Source organism: Patiria miniata, unplaced genomic scaffold (genome assembly GCF_015706575.1).
Source record: "Patiria miniata isolate m_02_andy unplaced genomic scaffold, ASM1570657v1 HiC_scaffold_3, whole genome shotgun sequence".
Classification (NCBI taxonomy): domain Eukaryota; kingdom Metazoa; phylum Echinodermata; class Asteroidea; order Valvatida; family Asterinidae; genus Patiria; species Patiria miniata.
The window spans coordinates 457,506-480,057 of NW_024037069.1; the positions used below are offsets into that span (position 1 = coordinate 457,506).

General features: G+C 40.3%; 1 protein-coding gene across 1 annotated transcript in view; it reads right to left on the reverse strand.

The window, feature by feature from the left end:
* Positions 1-10: 10 nt before the first annotated feature.
* LOC119737985 (mitochondrial inner membrane protease subunit 2-like) overlaps positions 11-22,552 on the reverse strand; it is a 32,890-nt gene continuing 10,348 nt past the window's right edge. The window contains exons 2-6 of the mRNA XM_038212681.1: positions 8,009-8,212; positions 5,412-5,515; positions 3,986-4,051; positions 2,256-2,358; positions 11-879 (exon numbers count right to left, since the gene is read on the reverse strand). Coding sequence (XP_038068609.1) covers positions 709-879; positions 2,256-2,358; positions 3,986-4,051; positions 5,412-5,515; positions 8,009-8,131 — 567 coding nt within the window. The 5' untranslated portion in view covers positions 8,132-8,212 and the 3' untranslated portion in view covers positions 11-708. The remainder of the gene's footprint in view (positions 880-2,255; positions 2,359-3,985; positions 4,052-5,411; positions 5,516-8,008; positions 8,213-22,552) is intronic.

Consider the following 22,552-nt stretch of genomic DNA (forward strand, 5'->3'; position numbering starts at 1 on the left):
GCACCTCAGGCGGTTTTGGACGGTTTGAGGCGGTACAGGAAGTAACAGGCAGGGCAGTTTGGGGCGGTACATGGACTGATCGGTTACATAAGCTCACTAGTAATGCATTTCACAGCTACAATCTGGGTCATAATACAGGAAGCTCCGAACGCAGAAACTCTGGCTAAGCAAATCATTATGTACTGAGCAAAAATGAGCAGGAAAACTCACGTACATGGTATACACCACCTGATACTTTGGCTGGACACCTGTTTTTGCTTACCAACATTTTGCTGGTCCCAGAGGGCAGGCTAGTGTCCTCCTTGTACCACTCTCACTGACCGACTGACCGAGTGGCTAGTCACTGGTGACTTAGACTGATTTTAGGCCAGTGAAGAAAGTAATATCATATAGGATTACCCTGAATTAGGTTGGATCAATTAAATAGAATTGTTGTGCACTCTGACTGGTCTGGGACCAGTTTTACTAGGCCTGCCTAGTGTAGTTTTTAAGCCTAATAAAGTCTTGAGCCAAGCACTTCCATGAAATTTGCAACTGGTATCTTTGGATAAAAAAAGCATCAGGCAAGGATGTCACTAATATAATCGGCAGCATCAGGGTGTGTCCCAAACAGCTAGCATCAATGCTTATGGCTGTGGCTAACTGATAATGCATCAATGGCAAGCAAGTAAATCCACAGCCACAAATCACCCAATTGTGGACACAGTCTCATATATTCATGTCCTCGACCTCCTGGTACTCTTCCAGTAGCTCCTCTACCAGGGATGGTGATAAACCAATGGGTTGGCGGTCCTGGGGGAGTCTGGGCTCCAAACGCTGCTGACGATGCGGGGGCCAGATGATGTGAGAGGCTCGCGCATGGACCAGACCCAGAGCAACCTACAACAAAGAATACAATAATCATACATTTATATTGCGAAAATTCCATTTCAATATATGTTCAAATGGTCAAGCATAGAAATCCATATAACATCAAAAAATGTATAACTGTGGTTCATGAAAAAAAATTTACACTAAAAAACTATTCACAGCTACACCCATTACACGTACTTGTGCATTTACCGTACACTCCTTAAAAAAAAATACAAATACACTTACATTAGGCCAAAAAAAAAAAGTCTCCGGTTTCTGGTATGCGCGCGCGTCGCCGTAGCCATGCGCGTCGGCAAAATGAAAAAGTTTTTTTTCCAATAAAAGATGATGTCTCAAAACTGCCAAACTCACTGGTTTGACTGGAATCCTGCTGCTGCACAATTTTAACGTGTTTTTAGATTGGGTTATGGTCTAGAATAAGCTTTATGTGGCCTCTGACTCCTATATATTTGCACTAAGTTTAGTCGGGCACCATTTGCAGTCATCAGAACGCATTTGAAGCAAAAAAATCAGGTAAAAAAAAAAAAAAAGCCGCGTCGCCGCACCACTTTTTGGGCAAGCTCCATACCAGAAACCGGAGACTTTTTTTTTTGGCCTTACAATACAGTTGAACAAAATATCCATAAAAAAGCTTTCTGCAGCAACAACATTCATATGTCTTTAAAAATATGATTTAAAATTATCAGTGCTTTGGTGCAGCACACACAATTTATTTGAGCTGTTATTTATTAAATAACTTTACCTAGAGTATGCCCAAACAGTGAAAAACAAATTAGTTCGCTGGCTATCACAGCATACATCACATATTACTCCCGATAATTAAAAACAGTAAAACCATTTGAAAACAAGATAGTGTGGACTTAAACAACAAAATATGTAAAAAAAAAAATCTACATTTCTGTGAATGAACCCTGAAATATTAAGTAAGAAAGAAGTCATTCGTGACAAAAAATGAAAATCACATTTCGTCGAAATGTTCACCCTCTCAACGTTGAGCGGGGGTCCGCTCATAAGTCCAACGCCTCATAGGTCCGACGCCTCATAAGTCTGACATTTCGGACTTGTGAGTCATCAGACTTACGAGGCATAAAATTTATTTATTCCGCCTTATAGATCCGACGCTGCTTAAGTCCAACGCCTCACAGCTCCGATGCCTCATAAGTCCGAAACAGCGTTTGTCCATTGTCGGCCTTATGAGGCGTCAGACTTATGAGGCATTGGACCTACTGGGCGGAATTTATGCTTCGTAATTCCTATGAGGCGTCGGACCTATGAGGCGTCGGACTTATAATACGGCCCTGTTGAGCGAGCCATTACGTGATAATGCACTGGGCGACTTAAAACCCTGTTTTGAGAAACGGGTCACAATTTCAATCACTCACAGGTCCGAAGTAGTTGCTGTCGAGGCTGACACTGTGGTGGTCTCCCTCTATCCAGCAATGGCCCTCCGGTATCGTCACATAACGGTTCTTGTAGCTCAAAGTCCTGAATAAGGGAACAAGACAAAAGCATTCAATATTCAATCGAGCAAGACAGTTCGTTTCCTGTCCCATTATTATATCAAGTAAATATAAGATATCTTTTTGGGACTCGAGTTACAGAGCTCGCATCAGGAGCTTGCGACACCATCACGGTGTCTTTATCACCTGGCGTTGTTGAGGCCCTCACGTGACCACTTGCACGTGACCAAGCTTGGTCACATGACAGGAAGCGTGGTCGTACACGGGGTCCAGCCAGCTGTACCCTCCATCTCGGTTCATATGGGGGTGGTGCCTGAAAATTACTACTGCCACAAGGATTTTGCATTTCCAGAGGTCGTCCTCCAATAATTCAATGTTAGTACACCATGTTTGTGTACGAGCTCGCGCTGCAACTTATTTTTTTCTGAATGTGTCTTGGCGTGAGCTTCAGGCGACATTAGCAAGGAGCTTGAATGTCTTCTCCCAGTGGTCTCCCCCAACTCTCCCTTTCTTACCGTTGAGGGGGTACATGTAAACGGAGCCCATGGGCAAGACACCATGCTGTAATTGCGTCCATGAACTTTTGTTGCCCCATCAAGATTGTGTGTCTAGGCCAACCCGATGATTCTGAGCATGTGTACATGTGTACAAAGGTAAGACACTTTATTGTAATCATGGTAATTGCTTCAATGAGTTTTTGCAGCCTGATCAGTTCGTGGGTCTGATGAGCCAAGCCGGGGATCATGACTGTGTGTACAGAGGAAAGACAGTTCACTGCAATTGCTCCAATGAAATTTTGCAGCCTGAACAGTATGTGGGTCTGAGCAAAGCTGGGGATCATGGCTTTATGTCCAAAGGAAAGGCAGTTAATTGCAATTGCTTCAACAAAAATTTGCACCCTGATCAAGATTGTGTGTCTGAGCATAGCCGGAAATCATGGCCATGTGTCCATAGGCAAGACAGTTTACTACCATTGCTTCAATGCAATTTTGCACCCTGATCAAGATTGTGGGTCTGTGCCAAAGCGGGGATATGGCTGTGTGTCCACAGGCAAGACAGTTTACTGCAATTACTCCAATAAAATGTTGTAGCCCTATCAGTTTGTGGGGCTGAGCCAAGCCGGGGATCATGGCATGTGTCCAAAGGAAAGGCAATTTACTGCAACTGCTCCAATGGAATGTTCAGTCACCTGATCAAGATTGTGGGTCTGAGCAAAGCCGGGGATGCATGGCCATGTGTCCATAGGCAAGACAGTTTACTAAAATTGCATCAATGAAATTTTTCACCCTGATCAAGATTGTGGGTCTGAGCCAAGTCGGGGATCATGGCATGTGTCCAAAGGAAAGACAATTTACTGCAACTGCACCAAAGAAATGTTATCACCTGATCAAGATTGTGGGTCTGAGCAAAGCCGGGGATGCATGGCCATGTGTCTATAGGCAAGACAGTTTACTAAAATTACTTCAATGAAATTTTTCACCCTGATCAAGATTGTGGGTCTGAGCCCAGCCGGGGATTATGTATTCCATGCACGGAATAAAGTGGCTGCTCTAAATTATGGAGGGAGGCAGGAACCAATACAAACATCAGACCTGTGTGTTAATTGAAAGAAAAACTCTCAATGTAATCAGATCCACACACTATGCTCTTACTTAATTGTGTCTCCTTCCAGCGCAATCACCCGTTTTATAAGAACTTCATCTGGACGGCTAGGGGATCTGTCAGGAAAAGTGAAAAAAAATGTCATTTATTGCGCAAGAGAAGTCTTTTGGGTCATTCCATAAATTTGGGGTCCAATCGTTTTTCCTGTCCCTGTTGCATCTGATATGAGATTTTGTAAATTCAGGCCATTCTTTGCTTCCTTTTATCTAGAAGACTGATTATATAAAAGCAAAGTTTTGCAAAAAAATAGTCAATTTTAAATGCGTGCAAGTACTAGTTCCTGCACATACATGACATATTGCGCAAGGTATGCACGACTCACTTCCATCTGAATTTGAGCAAACCTGGAGTGCTCATTTTGCTCAAGCGTCAGGCACTGGCGACAATATGCTTGGATGTCCCTCCCAATGGTCTCCCCCCCCCAACTTTTCCTTTGTAACTCTTGAGGGAGTGCTTGTGCATGGAGTCCATAATGGAACAAACCTCCATGTTAAATGGGGTGAAGTAAACACTGAGTAATCGATATTTCGGAAATCCAATATCTATTATCCCAAGTAAAAGTTAAAGACCATCAGGCCAAAAAAAAAGTCTCCGGTTTCTGGTATGCGCGCGCGTCGCCGTAGCCATGTGCGTTGGCAAAATGAAAAAGCTTTTTTTTTTCAATGAAAGATGATGTCTCAAAACCGCCAAACTCACTGGTTTGACTGGAATCCTGCTGCTTCACAATTTTAACGTGTTTTTAGATTGGGTTATGGTCAAGAATAAGCTTTATGTGGCCTCTCTGGACTCCCATATATTTGCACTAAGTTTAGTTGGGCACAATTTGTAGTCATCAGCCGACATTTGAAGCAAAAAAATCAGGTAAAAAAACAAAAAAAAAACAGCCGCGTCGCCGCACCACTTTTTGGGCAAGCTCCATACCAGAAACCGGAGCCTTTTTTTTGGCCTAAAGATGATACTTTGATTAGAAAATTAAAAAGTTAAAGTCCCGATTTTCCACGGGTTCCTCTTGAGCAAGCTTTTTAAAACAAATCTCAGCACTGACAGTTTGTCCAGAAAAGAACAGGCTGTTTCTTTTGAGGTTTTACACTGGGGAGACTGCGAATTCCAGCGAACGCAGAGCACAAAGTGATGCCGCTTGGCATTTGGCGCTGGTTTATTTTGCATCAAAAGCACATGTTGCCGCCGACTTTTAGTTCATTATACAGCAAACGTTAAACACAAAGTAAAAGCACAAACGGGACATTAATTTGATGTTAATCTGACGTATTTTCCATATTTCGATATCATTCCTCAATATCAAAAATTTTGATATTTCGATGTGATTAATAAAAAAAAATGCCATCGGCGATATCAATTATATTGAATAATCAAGTAATATCGATATATCGACGGTACTTAGGGTGAAGCACTCACGCTAATGACACAATGTCCCCTCGCTGCACCTGGTAGTCCCTGATGGCCCAGTGGTTGAGGAAGATGACGTCTCGTTTTGGCTCGTGGACAGGATTGAACACCGGCTGATCGCAAGGAGAAAAAGGACAAAACAGGAAGGCAGATTTATAAACTTTAGCTAGTGAAGTCACTATCACAAGCCATTAGAAATCAATCACAAAATAAGTCATTTAGACACGAGTCAGTCCTAAGTCAATCACTAGTGAACCACAAGTTGAACGCAAGTTATTCACAAGTCATCCAGCTTTAAGCAAATTAATTACCTTTGTCATATATCATTTCAGCAGCCTGACACTTCACTTGGGACTGGCCAGTCCCAAGTGAAGTGTCAGGCTGCTGAAATGATATATGACAAAGGTAATTAATTTGCTTAGTGAAGTGTCAGGCTGCTGAAATGATATATGACAAAGGTAATTAATTTGCTTAGTGAAGTGTCAGGCTGCTGAAATGATATATGACAAAGGTAATTAATTTGCTTAGTGAAGTGTCAGGCTGCTGAAATGATATATGACAAAGGTAATTAATTTGCTTAGTGAAGTGCCAGGCAGCTCAAATGATATATGACAAAGGTAATTAATTTGCTTAAAGCCGGAGTCCATCATTTGCAGCTATCCAAAAAGTAACTGGTGTAATTATTGTTGAAAAACATACTTGGTTGAAAGATAGTAAGGGGATTAAACTCCCTGTGAAATGATTCTTTCTGGCAAGCTGTCATTTTGAAGAAATCAATGAAAGAAGGCCTTTCCAACGGTGCGTCTTAAGAAGCACCGTTGGAAATTTCCGTTAGTAGGTCGTTTTTTATATTCAGCGAAGCGCGCGCAAGCATTGACACGACGCACACGCGCGCATGGTTGCTATAATTCGTCGGATCGGTGCGTGACATTGCGTAGCTGCAATCAGCTAGTGAGAACGTTTCTCGGACGCTGAATTCAGGCCTAATTCAAAACATGATTCAGCAACTTTTGATTTGAAATTGAGATCCTAGAATGTTGTTTTTCTCGAAATGTACAGCTGAAGCTGAGCTGAAACTTCATCAGGTTAGTTGTTCAGCACCCTTCTTTAGATTTTGAACACTTTTGTTGCTTCAAACGAACAAAATGCACAAATTGCAAATGATGGACTATACCTTTAAATCCAATGTTACATGTAAACCTGACCTGTGATTTGACTTGCAATTGACATTATAACTATGACAAAAATACTTATATTCAAATTTGGAAATCCACACTTTCTCATAGTGTGTGACACATGCAAGACACTGTAGATCCTTTCACTGGGAACGTTAGGCCAAGTACAAAAATAAACCAGTTTTTTGTCCCCGGCCGCTATTCTTTTTCTTTTTTTTATTCATACATTTGCAATATATTTTGCAAATAAAAATAGTGTCACAACAACCAAATGTACAAAGGGTTTGGCAGAAAAAATGTTGCAACCTGACGCCACTTCCACGATTGTGTACAAAGTCTATGGAGAGTCAAGAATTTTTTAAAAGTATTTCCTAACAAAATGGAAATGTTTCTCAGTCCCAGATTCATGTCTTATCATCAGTTTTGCAATGAATGACTTCATTGAGATGATATATGAAGACAAAAGTGGCGTCAGGTTGCAACATTTTTTCCGGTTTGGCTTCTTTGGACACAATTTTGTCAACAAAATAGTTGAGAAAATTGAAGAATCCATCTGCCATCTTGGAAATCTGCCATCTTGGGAAGAAGAAAAGAAAAAGATGCGCCCGCCTCCTTCATTTTTTGAAAAAGGCCGGACGAGAAACTATCTTTTGTATTACTTGGCCTTATGTTTGTGGTCACATGGTAAATCTCAGGGGGGTATTTCACTGAGAATATGTCACATCATGCCATTTTTGTACTCCCCAGCATCCTTTACTAGGAACTGGACCAAGTCCATCAAAATCTATCAATCACTGTGCGTCCAATACAAAACTGTACATGACATAATGGAATCCACAACTAATACACTGGTACTTTCATGGACTTGCTACACATGGCTCTTATCACATAGCAGTACAGGAAGCTAGGCAAAATCAATTGGATACCCCTATCCGCTCCGTTCACAAGTACCCCCTCACCAGCAAAGAAAATACAGTTGGGGGTGGCCGATCGACGCCATCTTGCCTGACTGCAATATTTTGCCGCAAAGCGCGGCCACTGCGTACCCTTGTACATGGTACAAATCCCCTGGTGTACGTGCGTCACACACAAGGAACGGTGCATGCGCGTCAATCAGTGAAATATACGAGTCCCGTCAATGGGACATTGTGCTAGGTAAAAGGGCGCCCTCTTTTGTTGGCGCACAGAGCCCATATAGTACTGCTTCAGGCCATTAGGCCCAAATCCACCAAACACCATTAACATTTAGTCACGCCAGGCCTCCTGGACCAAGTCCCCCAAATCCACCAAAATGGGGGGATGGATTTTGACGGAGTTGGGGTGCTTAGGAGTGAGGGTTAAACAGGATGGGAGGTAATTCCATTGAAATGTCCCCTGAAATTACAACATGACCACAAAGATGACGGTATTCATGAAACAGTCTATAAATACCTGCATAGATTTGCCGTCCACGGTGGCAAAGTACCCGACTTTGTCAAAGAACGTGAGTGAGCCACCAACCCCAAACACAAAGCCACCCGCGAATATCTTGAGTGCCTTTTTTGCTGTCGTCATCTCGTCAGAGTGGGCCACATCCACACATACGTTTAAAACTTACAATGGGTCATTCCATTTTGTCCAGGGTCCACATGATTGCTGTGGAGGAAAAAAGTATAAACAAGTTATTCGGTATCCAGTGAAAAAAAAACTTTTTGATTTTTTACAAAATGCCACCAAAACTTCAAGGTTTTCCATAGCCGGCATCATCAAAAAAGTCAGTTTTTGACCCAAAAATACAACTTTAAGGGCCTGTCACATTATATGCGCTCTCATAGAAGACCTTACGGCGATCAAAAATATCAAATAAATTTTAACAATCGCAGCGAGGACGCAAGAACATGAAAATTTTCTGTCGCAAGTGGCCAGAAAGAAGCTCAAGCTATACGCTCATCTCGCGCTTACGATGCACTCAACTTGCTCTCTATGCGCCCCTGTCAAGCCCAATTACTCGATCTAGTCGCTGCCACTGCACTGTCACTGCACCCACACTACGCTCTGATACGTCCTAGTAGCTTGCGTAGCGCTCTCTATTCGACCAGAATACGCTCAATTGACGTCACTTACGCTGTACAAATACCACGACAAAATGGTCAATCCACAGTCCAGTTTCAAATTTATTGTAGAAGTTCATTGGAGTGGAGTTACTTTCTCATGGAGACTACGTCGACAGCCTTGCGCCTAGGCTGCCTCAAAGCCACTTCAATGTCGCACGATTCACGCTCGCACAGCGCCCAAGTTGCGTCATTACGGCGCCCTGGCCAGAGCACATAAACTTTGGCGCTCATCAGAGACCATTAAGACCCTCCGGCGCCCGTCTGGCGACCTATGAAGTTGTCGCTGCGATCTAGTAGTTGTTCTTGTGCCCCAGCCAATTGTCCAGGATGCAGTGGGAGCACATATATGATCGCAGAAAGTGTGACAGGCCCTTTACCAAATTTCCTCAAAAGTTCACAAGAGGTGCCTAGAGACCAGAATTGAATTCCCTGAAGAGTTCAACTCATTACATTCAGTATCCAGTGAGAAAAGAACAATTTAAGGTTTTTTACAAAATGCCCCCAAAACTTCAACGTTTTCCATAGCCGGCATCATTGAAAAAGTCAGTTTTTCACCCAAAAATCCAACTTCACCAAATTTCCTCAACAGATCACACGAGGTGCCTAGAGGCCAGAATTGAATTCCCTGAAGAGTTCAACTCATTACATTCAGTATCCAGTGAGAAAAGAACAATTTTAGGTTTTTTACAAAATGCCCCCAAAACTTCAACGTTTTCCATAGCCAGCATCATCAAAAAAGTCAGTTTTTCACCCAAAAATCCAACTTCACCAAATTTCCTCAAAAGTTCACACGAGGTGTCTAGAGGCCAGAATTGAATTCCCTGAAGAGTTCAACTCATAACATTCAGTATCCAGTGAGAAAAGAACAATTTCAGGTTTTTTACAAAATGCCCCCAAAACTTCAACGTTTTCCATAGCTGGCATCATCGAAAAAGTGCCTAGAGGCCAGAATTGAATTCCCTGAAGAGTTCAACTCATTACATTCAGAATCCAGTGAGAAAAGAACAATTTTAGGTTTTTTACAAAATGCCCCCAAAACTTCAACGTTTTCCATAGCCGGCATCATCAAAAAAGTCAGTTTTTCACCCAAAAATCCAACTTCACCAAATTTCCTCAAAAGTTCACACGAAGTCCCTAGAAGCCAGAATTTGAATTCCCTGAAGAGTTCAACTCATTACATTCAGTATCCAGTGAGAAAAGAACAATTTTAGGTTTTTTACAAAATGCCCCCAAAACTTACACGTTTTCCATAGCCGGCATCATCGAAAAAGTAAGTTTTTCACCCAAAAATCCAACTTCACCAAATTTCCTCAAAAGTTCACACGAGGTGCCTAGAGGCCAGAATTGAATTCCCTGAAGAGTTCAACTCATTACATTCAGTATCCAGTGAGAAAAGAACAATTTTAGGTTTTTTACCAAAGCCCCCAAACTTCAACGTTTTCCATAGCCAGCATCATCAAAAAAGTCAGTTTTTCACCCAAAAATCCAACTTCACCAAATTTCCTCAAAAGTTCACACGAGGTGCCTAGAGGCCAGAATTGAAGTTCATTGGAGTGGAGTTACTTTCTCATGGAGACTACGTCGACAGCCTTGCGCCTAGGCTGCCTCAATGCCACTTCAATGTCGCACGATTCACGCTCGCACAGCGCCCAAGTTGCGTCATTACGGCGCCCTGGCCAGAGCACATAAACTTTGGCGCTCATCAGAGACCATTAAGACCCTCCGGCGCCCGTCTGGCGACCTATGAAGTTGTCGCTGCGATCTAGTAGTTGTTCTTGTGCCCCAGCCAATTGTCCAGGACGCAGTGGGAGCACATATATGATCGCAGACAGTGTGACAGGCCCTTTACCAAATTTCCTCAAAAGTTCACAAGAGGTGCCTAGAGACCAGAATTGAATTCCCTGAAGAGTTCAACTCATTACATTCAGTATCCAGTGAGAAAAGAACAATTTTAGGTTTTTTACAAAATGCCCCCAAAACTTCAACGTTTTCCATAGCCAGCATCATCAAAAAAGTCAGTTTTTCACCCAAAAATCCAACTTCACCAAATTTCCTCAAAAGTTCACACGAGGTGTCTAGATGCCAGAATTGAATTCCCTGAAGAGTTCAACTCGTAACATTCAGTATCCAGTGAGAAAAGAACAATTTCAGGTTTTTTACAAAATGCCCCCAAAACTTCAACGTTTTCCATAGCCGGCATCATCGAAAAAGTGCCTAGAGGCCAGAATTGAATTCCCTGAAGAGTTCAACTCATTACATTCAGAATCCAGTGAGAAAAGAACAATTTTAGGTTTTTTACAAAATGCCCCAAAACTTCAACGTTTTCCATAGCCGGCATCATCAAAAAAGTCAGTTTTTCACCCAAAAATCCAACTTCACCAAATTTCCTCAAAAGTTCACACGAGGTCCCTAGAAGCCAGAATTGAATTCCCTGAAGAGTTCAACTCATTACATTCAGTATCCAGTGAGAAAAGAACAATTTTAGGTTTTTTACAAAATGCCCCCAAAACTTCAACGTTTTCCATAGCCGGCATCATCGAAAAAGTCAGTTTTTCACCCAAAAATCCAACTTCACCAAATTTCCACCAAAGTTTACACGAGGTGTCTAGAGGCCAGAATTGAATTCCCTGAAGAGTTCAACTCATTACATTCAGTATCCAGTGAGAAACGAACAATTTTAGGTTTTTTACAAAATGCCCCCAAAACTTCAACGTTTTCCATAGCCGGCATCATCAAAAAAGTCAGTTTTTCACCCAAAAATCCAACTTCACCAAATTTCCTCAAAAGTTCACACAAGGTGCCTAGAGGCCAGAATTGAATTCCCTGAAGAGTTCAACTCATTACATTCAGTATCCAGTGAGAAAAGAACAATTTAAGGTTTTTTACAAAATGCCCCAAAAACTTCAACGTTTTCCATAGCCGGCATCATCGAAAAAGTCAGTTTTTCACCCAAAAATCCAACTTCACCAAATTTCCTCAAAAGTTCACATGAGGTGCCTAGAAGCCAGAATTGAATTCCCTGAAGAGTTCAACTCATTACATTCAGTATCCAGTGAGAAAAAAACAATTTTAGGTTTTTACCAAATGCCCCCAAACTTCAACGTTTTCCATAGCCGGCATCATCGAAAAAGTCAGTTTTTCACCCAAAAATCCAACTTCACCAAATTTCCTCGAAAGTTCACACGAGGTGCCTAGAGGCCAGAATTGAATTCCCTGAAGAGTTCAACTCATTACATTCAGTATCCAGTGAGAAAAAAACAATTTTAGGTTTTTTACAAAATGCCCCCAAAACTTCAACGTTTTCCATAGCCGGCATCATCGAAAAAGTCAGTTTTTCACCCAAAAATCCAACTTCACCAAATTTCCTCAAAAGTTCACATGAGGTGCCTAGAAGCCAGAATTGAATTCCCTGAAGAGTTCAACTCATTACATTCAGTATCCAGTGAGAAACGAACCATTTTAGGTTTTTACAAAATGCCCCCAAAACTTCAACGTTTTCCATAGCCGGCATCATCAAAAAAGTCAGTTTTTCACCCAAAAATCCAACTTCACCAAATTTCCTCAAAAGTTCACACGAGGTGCCTAGAGGCCAGAATTAAATTCCCTCAAGAGTTCAACTCATTACATTCAGTATCCAGTGAGAAAAGACCAATTTTAGGTGTTTTACAAAATGCCCCCAAAACTTCAACGTTTTCCATAGCCGGCATCATCAAAAAAGTCAGTTTTTCACCCAAAAATCCAACTTCACCCAATTTCCTCAAAAGTTCACATGAGGTGCCTAGAAGCCAGAATTGAATTCCCTGAAGAGTTTAAATCATTTCATTCAGTATCCAGTGAGAAAAGAACAATTTTAGGTTTTTTACAAATTGCCCCCAAAACTTCAACGTTTTCCATAGCCGGCATCATCAAAAAGTCAGTTTTTCACCAAAAATCCAACTTCACCAAATTTCCTCAAAAGATCACACGAGGTGCCTAGAGGCCAGAATTGAATTCCCTGAAGAGTTCAACTCATTACATTCAGTATCCAGTGAGAAACGAACAATTTTAGGTTTTTTACAAAATGCCCCCAAAACTTCAACGTTTTCCATAGCCGGCATCATCGAAAAAGTCAGTTTTTCACCCAAAAATCCAACTTCACCAAATTTCCTCCAAAGTTCACACGAGGTGCCTAGAGGCCAGAATTGAATTCCCTGAAGAGTTCAACTCATTACATTCAGTATCCAGTGAGAAAAGAACAATTTTAGGTTTTTTACAAAATGCCCCCAAAACTTCAACGTTTTCCATAGCCGGCATCATCGAAAAAGTCAGTTTTTCACCCAAAAATCCAACTTCACCAAATTTCCTCAAAAGTTCACATGAGGTGCCTAGAGGCCAGAATTGAATTCCCTGAAGAGTTCAACTCATTACATTCAGTATCCAGTGAGAAACGAACCATTTTAGGTTTTTACAAAATGCCCCCCCAAACTTCAACGTTTTCCATAGCCGGCATCATCAAAAAAGTCAGTTTTTCACCCAAAAATCCAACTTCACCAAATTTCCTCAAAAGTTCACATGAGGTGCCTAGAGGCCAGAATTGAATTCCCTGAAGAGTTCAACTCATTACATTCAGTATCCAGTGAGAAAAGACCAATTTTAGTTTTTTACAAAATGCCCCCAAAACTTCAACGTTTTCCATAGCCGGCATCATCAAAAAAGTCAGTTTTTCACCCAAAAATCCAACTTCACCCAATTTCCTCAAAAGTTCACATGAGGTGCCTAGAAGCCAGAATTGAATTCCCTGAAGAGTTCAAATCATTTCATTCAGTATCCAGTGAGAAAAGAACAATTTTAGGTTTTTTACAAATTGCCCCCAAAACTTCAACGTTTTCCATAGCCGGCATCATCAAAAAAGTCAGTTTTTCACCAAAAAATCCAACTTCACCAAATTTCCTCAAAAGATCACACGAGGTGCCTAGAGGCCAGAATTGAATTCCCTGAAGAGTTCAACTTATTACATTCAGTATCCAGTGAGAAACGAACAATTTTAGGTTTTTTACAAAATGCCCCCAAAACTTCAACGTTTTCCATAGCCGGCATCATCGAAAAAGTCAGTTTTTCACCCAAAAATCCAACTTCACCAAATTTCCTCCAAAGTTCACACGAGGTGCCTAGAGGCCAGAATTGAATTCCCTGAAGAGTTCAACTCATTACATTCAGTATCCAGTGAGAAAAGAACAATTTTAGGTTTTTTACAAAATGCCCCCAAAACTTCAACGTTTTCCATAGCCGGCATCATCGAAAAAGTCAGTTTTTCACCCAAAAATCCAACTTCACCAAATTTCCTCAAAAGTTCACACGAGGTGCCTAGAGGCCAGAATTGAATTCCCTGAAGAGTTCAACTCATTACATTCAGTATCCAGTGAGAAAAGAACAATTTTAGTTTTTTTACAAAATGCCCCCAAAACTTCAACGATTTCCATAGCCGGCATCATCAAAAAGTCAGTTTTTCACCCAAAAATCCAACTTCACCAAATTTCCTCAAAAGTTCACATGAGGTGCCTAGAAGCCAGAATTGAATTCCCTGAAGAGTTCAACTCATTACATTCAGTATCCACTGAGAAACGAACAATTTTAGGTTTTTACCAAATGCCACCAAAACATCAACGTTTTCCATAGCCGGCATCATCAAAAAAGTCAGTTTTTCACCAAAAATCCAACTTCACCAAATTTCCTCAAAAGTTCATACGAGGAGCCTAGAAGCCAGAAGTGAATTCCCTGAAGAGTTCAACTCATTACATTCAGTATCCAGTGAGAAACGAACAATTTTAGGTTTTTACCAAATGCCCCCAAAACTTCAACGTTTTCCATAGCCGGCATCATCGAAAAAGTCAGTTTTTCACCCAAAAATCCAACTTCACCAAATTTCCTCAAAAGATCACACGAGGTGCCTAGAAGCCAGAATTGAATTCCCTGAAGAGTTCAACTCATTACATTCAGTATCCAGTGAGAAAGAACAATTTTAGGTTTCTTACAAAATGCCCCCAAAACTTCAACGTTTTCCATAGCCGGCATCATCAAAAAAGTCAGTTTTTCACCCAAAAATCCAACTTCACCCAATTTCCTCAAAAATTCACATGAGGTGCCTAGAAGCCAGAATTGAATTCCCTGAAGAGTTCAAATCATTTCATTCAGTATCCAGTGAGAAAAGAACAATTTTAGGTTTTTTACAAAATGCCCCCAAAACTTCAACGTTTTCCATAGCCGGCATCATCAAAAAGTCAGTTTTTCACCCAAAAATCCAACTTCACCCAATTTCCTCAAAAATTCACATGAGGTGCCTAGAAGCCAGAATTGAATTCCCTGAAGAGTTCAAATCATTTCATTCAGTATCCAGTGAGAAAAGAACAATTTAAGGGTTTTTTACAAATTGCCCCCAAAACTTCAACGTTTTCCATAGCCGGCATCATCAAAAAAGTCAGTTTTTCACCAAAAATCCAACTTCACACCAAATTTCCTCAAAAGATCACACGAGGTGCCTAGAGGCCAGAATTGAATTCCCTGAAGAGTTCAACTCATTACATTCAGTATCCAGTGAGAAACGAACAATTTTAGGTTTTTTACAAAATGCCCCCAAAACTTCAACGTTTTCCATAGCCGGCATCATCGAAAAAGTCAGTTTTTCACCCAAAAATCCAACTTCACCAAATTTCCTCCAAAGTTAACACGAGGTGCCTAGAAGCCAGAATTGAATTCCCTGAAGAGTTCAACTCATTACATTCAGTATCCAGTGAGAAAAGAACAATTTTAGGTTTCTTACAAAATGCCCCAAAACTTCAACGTTTTCCATAGCCGGCATCATCAAAAAAGTCAGTTTTTCACCCAAAAATCCAACTTCACCCAATTTCCTCAAAAATTCACATGAGGTGCCTAGAAGCCAGAATTGAATTCCCTGAAGAGTTCAAATCATTTCATTCAGTATCCAGTGAGAAAAGAACAATTTTAGGTTTTTACAAAATGCCCCCAAAACTTCAACGTTTTCCATAGCCGGCATCATCAAAAAAGTCAGTTTTTCACCCAAAAATCCAACTTCACCCAATTTCCTCAAAATTCACATGAGGTGCCTAGAAGCCAGAATTGAATTCCCTGAAGAGTTCAAATCATTTCATTCAGTATCCAGTGAGAAAAGAACAATTTAAGGTTTTTTTACAAATTGCCCCCAAAACTTCAACGTTTTCCATAGCCGGCATCATCAAAAAGTCAGTTTTTCACCAAAAATCCAACTTCACACCAAATTTACTCAAAAGATCACACGAGGTGCCTAGAGGCCAGAATTGAATTCCCTGAAGAGTTCAACTCATTACATTCAGTATCCAGTGAGAAACGAACAATTTTAGGTTTTTTACAAAATGCCCCCAAAACTTCAACGTTTTCCATAGCCGGCATCATCGAAAAAGTCAGTTTTTCACCCAAAAATCCAACTTCACCAAATTTCCTCAAAAGTTAACACGAGGTGCCTAGAGGCCAGAATTGAATTCCCTGAAGAGTTCAACTCATTACATTCAGTATCCAGTGAGAAAAGAACAATTTTAGGTTTTTTACAAAATGCCCCCAAAACTTCAACGTTTTCCATAGCCGGCATCATCAAAAAAGTCAGTTTTTCACCCAAAAATCCAACTTCACCCAATTTCCTCAAAAGTTCACATGAGGTGCCTAGAAGCCAGAATTGAATTCCCTGAAGAGTTCAACTCATTACATTCAGTATCCAGTGAGAAACGAATAATTTTAGGTTTTTACCAAATGCCACCAAAACTTCAACGTTTTCCATAGCCGGCATCATCAAAAAAGTCAGTTTTTCACCCAAAAATCCAACTTCACCAAATTTCCTCAAAAGTTCATACGAGGAGCCTAGAAGCCAGAATTGAATTCCCTGAAGAGTTCAACTCATTACATTCAGTATCCAGTGAGAAACGAACAATTTTAGGTTTTTACCAAATGCCCCCAAAACTTCAACGTTTTCCATAGCCGGCATCATCGAAAAAGTCAGTTTTTCACCCAAAAATCCAACTTCACCAAATTTCCTCAAAAGTTCACACGAGGTGCCTAGAGGCCAGAATTGAATTCCCTGAAGAGTTCAACTCATTACATTCAGTATCCAGTGAGAAAAGAACAATTTTAGTTTTTTTACAAAATGCCCCAAAACTTCAACGATTTCCATAGCCGGCATCATCAAAAAGTCAGTTTTTCACCCAAAATCCAACTTCACCAAATTTCCTCAAAAGTTCACATGAGGTGCCTAGAAGCCAGAATTGAATTCCCTGAAGAGTTCAACTCATTACATTCAGTATCCACTGAGAAACGAACAATTTTAGGTTTTTACCAAATGCCACCAAAATCAACGTTTTCCATAGCCGGCATCATCAAAAAAGTCAGTTTTTCACCCAAAAATCCAACTTCACCAAATTTCCTCAAAAGTTCATACGAGGAGCCTAGAAGCCAGAAGTGAATTCCCTGAAGAGTTCAACTCATTACATTCAGTATCCAGTGAGAAACGAACAATTTTAGGTTTTTACAAAATGCCCCCAAAACTTCAACGTTTTCCATAGCCGGCATCATCGAAAAAGTCAGTTTTTCACCCAAAAATCCAACTTCACCAAATTTCCTCAAAAGATCACACGAGGTGCCTAGAAGCCAGAATTGAATTCCCTGAAGAGTTCAACTCATTACATTCAGTATCCAGTGAGAAAAGAACAATTTTAGGTTTCTTACAAATGCCCCCAAAACTTCAACGTTTTCCATAGCCGGCATCATCAAAAAGTCAGTTTTTCACCAAAAATCCAACTTCACCCAATTTCCTCAAAAATTCACATGAGGTGCCTAGAAGCCAGAATTGAATTCCCTGAAGAGTTCAAATCATTTCATTCAGTATCCAGTGAGAAAGAACAATTTTAGGTTTTTACAAAATGCCCCCAAAACTTCAACGTTTTCCATAGCCGGCATCATCAAAAAGTCAGTTTTTCACCCAAAAATCCAACTTCACCCAATTTCCTCAAAAATTCACATGAGGTGCCTAGAAGCCAGAATTGAATTCCCTGAAGAGTTCAAATCATTTCATTCAGTATCCAGTGAGAAAAGAACAATTTAGGGTTTTTTACAAATTGCCCCCAAAACTTCAACGTTTTCCATAGCCGGCATCATCAAAAAGTCAGTTTTTCACCAAAAAATCCAACTTCACACCAAATTTCCTCAAAAGATCACACGAGGTGCCTAGAGGCCAGAATTGAATTCCCTGAAGAGTTCAACTCATTACATTCAGTATCCAGTGAGAAACGAACAATTTTAGGTTTTTTACAAAATGCCCCCAAAACTTCAACGTTTTCCATAGCCGGCATCATCAAAAAGTCAGTTTTTCACCCAAAAATCCAACTTCACCAAATTTCCTCAAAAGTTCATACGAGGAGCCTAGAAGCCAGAAGTGAATTCCCTGAAGAGTTCAACTCATTACATTCAGTATCCAGTGAGAAACGAACAATTTTAGGTTTTTACCAAATGCCCCCAAAACTTCAACGTTTTCCATAGCCGGCATCATCGAAAAAGTCAGTTTTTCACCCAAAAATCCAACTTCACCAAATTTCCTCAAAGTTCACACGAGGTGCCTAGAGGCCAGAATTGAATTCCCTGAAGAGTTCAACTCATTACATTCAGTATCCAGTGAGAAACGAACAATTTTAGGTTTTTACCAAATGCCCCAAAACTTCAACGTTTTCCATAGCCGGCATCATCAAAAAAGTCAGTTTTTCACCCAAAAATCCAACTTCACCAAATTTCCTCAAAAGTTCACACGAGGTGCCTAGAGGCCAGAATTGAATTCCCTGAAGAGTTCAACTCATTACATTCAGTATCCAGTGAGAAACGAACAATTTTAGGTTTTTACCAAATGCCCCCAAAACTTCAACGTTTTCCATAGCCGGCATCATCGAAAAAGTCAGTTTTTCACCCAAAAATCCAACTTCACCAAATTTCCTCAAAAGTTCACACGAGGTGCCTAGAGGCCAGAATTGAATTCCCTGAAGAGTTCAACTCATTACATTCAGTATCCAGTGAGAAAAGAACAATTTTAGGTTTTTTACAAATGCCCCCAAAACTTCAACGTTTTCCATAGCCGGCATCATCGAAAAAGTCAGTTTTTCACCAAAAAATCCAACTTCACCAAATTTCCTCAAAAGATCACACGAGGTGCCTAGAGGCCAGAATTGAATTCCCTGAAGAGTTCAACTCATTACATTCAGTATCCAGTGAGAAAAGAACAATTTTAGGTTTTTTACAAAATGCCCCCAAAACTTCAACGTTTTCCATAGCCGGCATCATCGAAAAAGTCAGTTTTTCACCCAAAAATCCAACTTCACCAAATTTCCTCAAAAGTTCACACAAGGTGCCTAGAGGCCAGAATTGAATTCCCTGAAGAGTTCAACTCATTACATTCAGTATCCAGTGAGAAAAGAACAATTTTAGGTTTTTACAAAATGCCCCCAAAACTTCAACGTTTTCCATAGCCGGCATCATCGAAAAAGTCAGTTTTTCACCCAAAAATCCAACTTCACCAATTTCCTCAAAAGTTCACACGAGGTGCCTAGAGGCCAGAATGAATTCCCTGAAGAGTTCAACTCATTACATTCAGTATCCAGTGAGAAACGAACAATTTTAGGTTTTTACAAAATGCCCCAAAACTTCAACGTTTTCCATAGCCGGCATCATCAAAAAAGTCAGTTTTTCACCCAAAAATCCAACTTCACCAAATTTCCTCAAAAGTTCACACGAGGTGCCTAGAGGCCAGAATTGAATTCCCTGAAGAGTTCAACTCATTACATTCAGTATCCAGTGAGAAACGAACATTTTAGGTTTTTACAAAATGCCCCCAAAACTTCAACGTTTTCCATAGCCGGCATCATCGAAAAAGTCAGTTTTTCACCCAAAAATCCAACTTCACCAAATTTCCTCAAAAGTTCACACGAGGTGCCTAGAGGCCAGAATTGAATTCCCTGAAGAGTTCAACTCATTACATTCAGTATCCAGTGAGAAAAGAACAATTTTAGGTTTTTTACAAAATGCCCCAAAACTTCAACGTTTTCCATAGCCGGCATCATCAAAAAAGTCAGTTTTTCACCAAAAATCCAACTTCACCAAATTTCCTCAAAAGTCACACGAGGTGCCTAGAGGCCAGAATTGAATTCCCTGAAGAGTTCAACTCATTACATTCAGTATCCAGTGAGAAACGAACAATTTTAGGTTTTTTACAAATGCCCCCAAAACTTCAACGTTTTCCATAGCCGGCATCATCGAAAAAGTCAGTTTTTCACCCAAAAATCCAACTTCACCAAATTTCTCAAAAGTTCACACGAGGTGCCTAGAGGCCAGAATTGAATTCCCTGAAGAGTTCAACTCATTACATTCAGTATCCAGTGAGAAACGAACAATTTTAGGTTTTTTACAAAATGCCCCAAAACTTCAACGTTTTCCATAGCCGGCATCATCGAAAAAGTCAGTTTTCACCCAAAAATCCAACTTCACCAAATTTCCTCAAAAGTTCACACGAGGTGCCTAGAGGCCAGAATTGAATTCCCTGAAGAGTTCAACTCATTACATTCAGTATCCAGTGAGAAACGAACAATTTTAGGTTTTTACAAAATGCCCCCAAAACTTCAACGTTTTCCATAGCCGGCATCATCAAAAAAGTCAGTTTTTCACCCAAAAATCCAACTTCACCAATTTCCTCAAAAGTTCACACGAGGTGCCTAGAGGCCAGAATTGAATTCCCTGAAGAGTTCAACTCATTACATTCAGTATCCAGTGAGAAAAGAACAATTTTAGTTTTTTACAAAATGCCCCAAAACTTCAACGTTTTCCATAGCCGGCATCATCAAAAAAGTCAGTTTTTCACCCAAAAATCCAACTTCACCAAATTTCCTCAAAAGTTCACACGAGGTGCCTAGAGGCCAGAATTGAATTCCCTGAAGAGTTCAACTCATTACATTCAGTATCCAGTGAGAAAAGAACAATTTTAGGTTTTTTACAAATGCCCCAAAACTTCAACGTTTTCCATAGCCGGCATCATCGAAAAAGTCAGTTTTTCACCAAAAATCCAACTTCACCAAATTTCCTCAAAAGTTCACACGAGGTGCCTAGAGGCCAGAATTGAATTCCCTGAAGAGTTCAACTCATTACATTCAGTATCCAGTGAGAAACGAACAATTTTAGGTTTTTTACAAAATGCCCCCAAAACTTCAACGTTTTCCATAGCCGGCATCATCGAAAAAGTCAGTTTTTCACCCAAAAATCCAACTTCACCCAATTTCCTCAAAAGTTCACACGAGGTGCCTAGAGGCCAGAATTGAATTCCCTGAAGAGTTCAACTCATTACATTCAGTATCCAGTGAGAAAAGAACAATTTTAGGTTTTTTACAAAATGCCCCAAAACTTCAACGTTTTCCATAGCCGGCATCATCGAAAAAGTCAGTTTTTCACCCAAAAATCCAACTTCACCAATTTCCTCAAAAGTTCACACGAGGTGCCTAGAGGCCAGAATGAATTCCCTGAAGAGTTCAACTCATTACATTCAGTATCCAGTGAGAAAAGAACAATTTTAGGTTTTTACAAAATGCCCCCAAAACTTCAACGTTTTCCATAGCCGGCATCATCAAAAAAGTCAGTTTTTCCCCAAAAATCCAACTTCACCAAATTTCCTCAAAAGTTCACACGAGGTGCCTAGAGGCCAGAATTGAATTCCCTGAAGAGTTCAACTCATTACATTCAGTATCCAGTGAGAAACGAACAATTTTAGGTTTTTACAAAATGCCCCAAAACTTCAACGTTTTCCATAGCCGGCATCATCAAAAAAGTCAGTTTTTCACCCAAAATCCAACTTCACCAAATTTCCTCAAAAGTTCACACGAGGTGCCTAGAGGCCAGAATTGAATTCCTGAAGAGTTCAACTCATTACATTCAGTATCCAGTGAGAAACGAACAATTTTAGGTTTTTACCAAATGCCCCAAAACTTCAACGTTTTCCATAGCCGGCATCATCGAAAAAGTCAGTTTTTCACCCAAAAATCCAACTTCACCAAATTTCCTCAAAAGATCACACGAGGTGCCTAGAGGCCAGAATTGAATTCCCTGAAGAGTTCAACTCATTACATTCAGTATCCAGTGAGAAAAGAACAATTTTAGGTTTTTACAAAATGCCCCCAAACTTCAACGTTTTCCATAGCCGGCATCATCGAAAAAGTCAGTTTTTCACCAAAAATCCAACTTCACCAAATTTCCTCAAAAGTTCACACGAGGTGCCTAGAGCCAGAATTGAATTCCCTGAAGAGTTCAACTCATTACATTCAGTATCCAGTGAGAAAAGAACAATTTTAGGTTTTTTACAAAATGCCCCCAAAACTTCAACGTTTTCCATAGCCGGCATCATCGAAAAAGTCAGTTTTTCACCCAAAATCCAACTTCACCAAATTTCCTCAAAAGTTCACACGAGGTGCCTAGAGGCCAGAATTGAATTCCCTGAAGAGTTCAACTCATTTCATTCAGTATCCAGTGAGAAAAGAACAATTTTAGGTTTTTACAAATGCCCCAAAACTTCAACGTTTTCCATAGCCGGCATCATCGAAAAAGTCAGTTTTTCACCCAAAAATCCAACTTCACCAAATTTCCTCAAAAATTCACACGAGGTGCCTAGAGGCCAGAATTGAATTCCCTGAAGAGTTCAACTCATTACATTCAGTATCCAGTGAGAAAAGAACAATTTTAGGTTTTTACAAAATGCCCCAAAACTTCAACGTTTTCCATAGCCGGCATCATCGAAAAAGTCAGTTTTCACCCAAAAATCCAACTTCACCAAATTTCCTCAAAA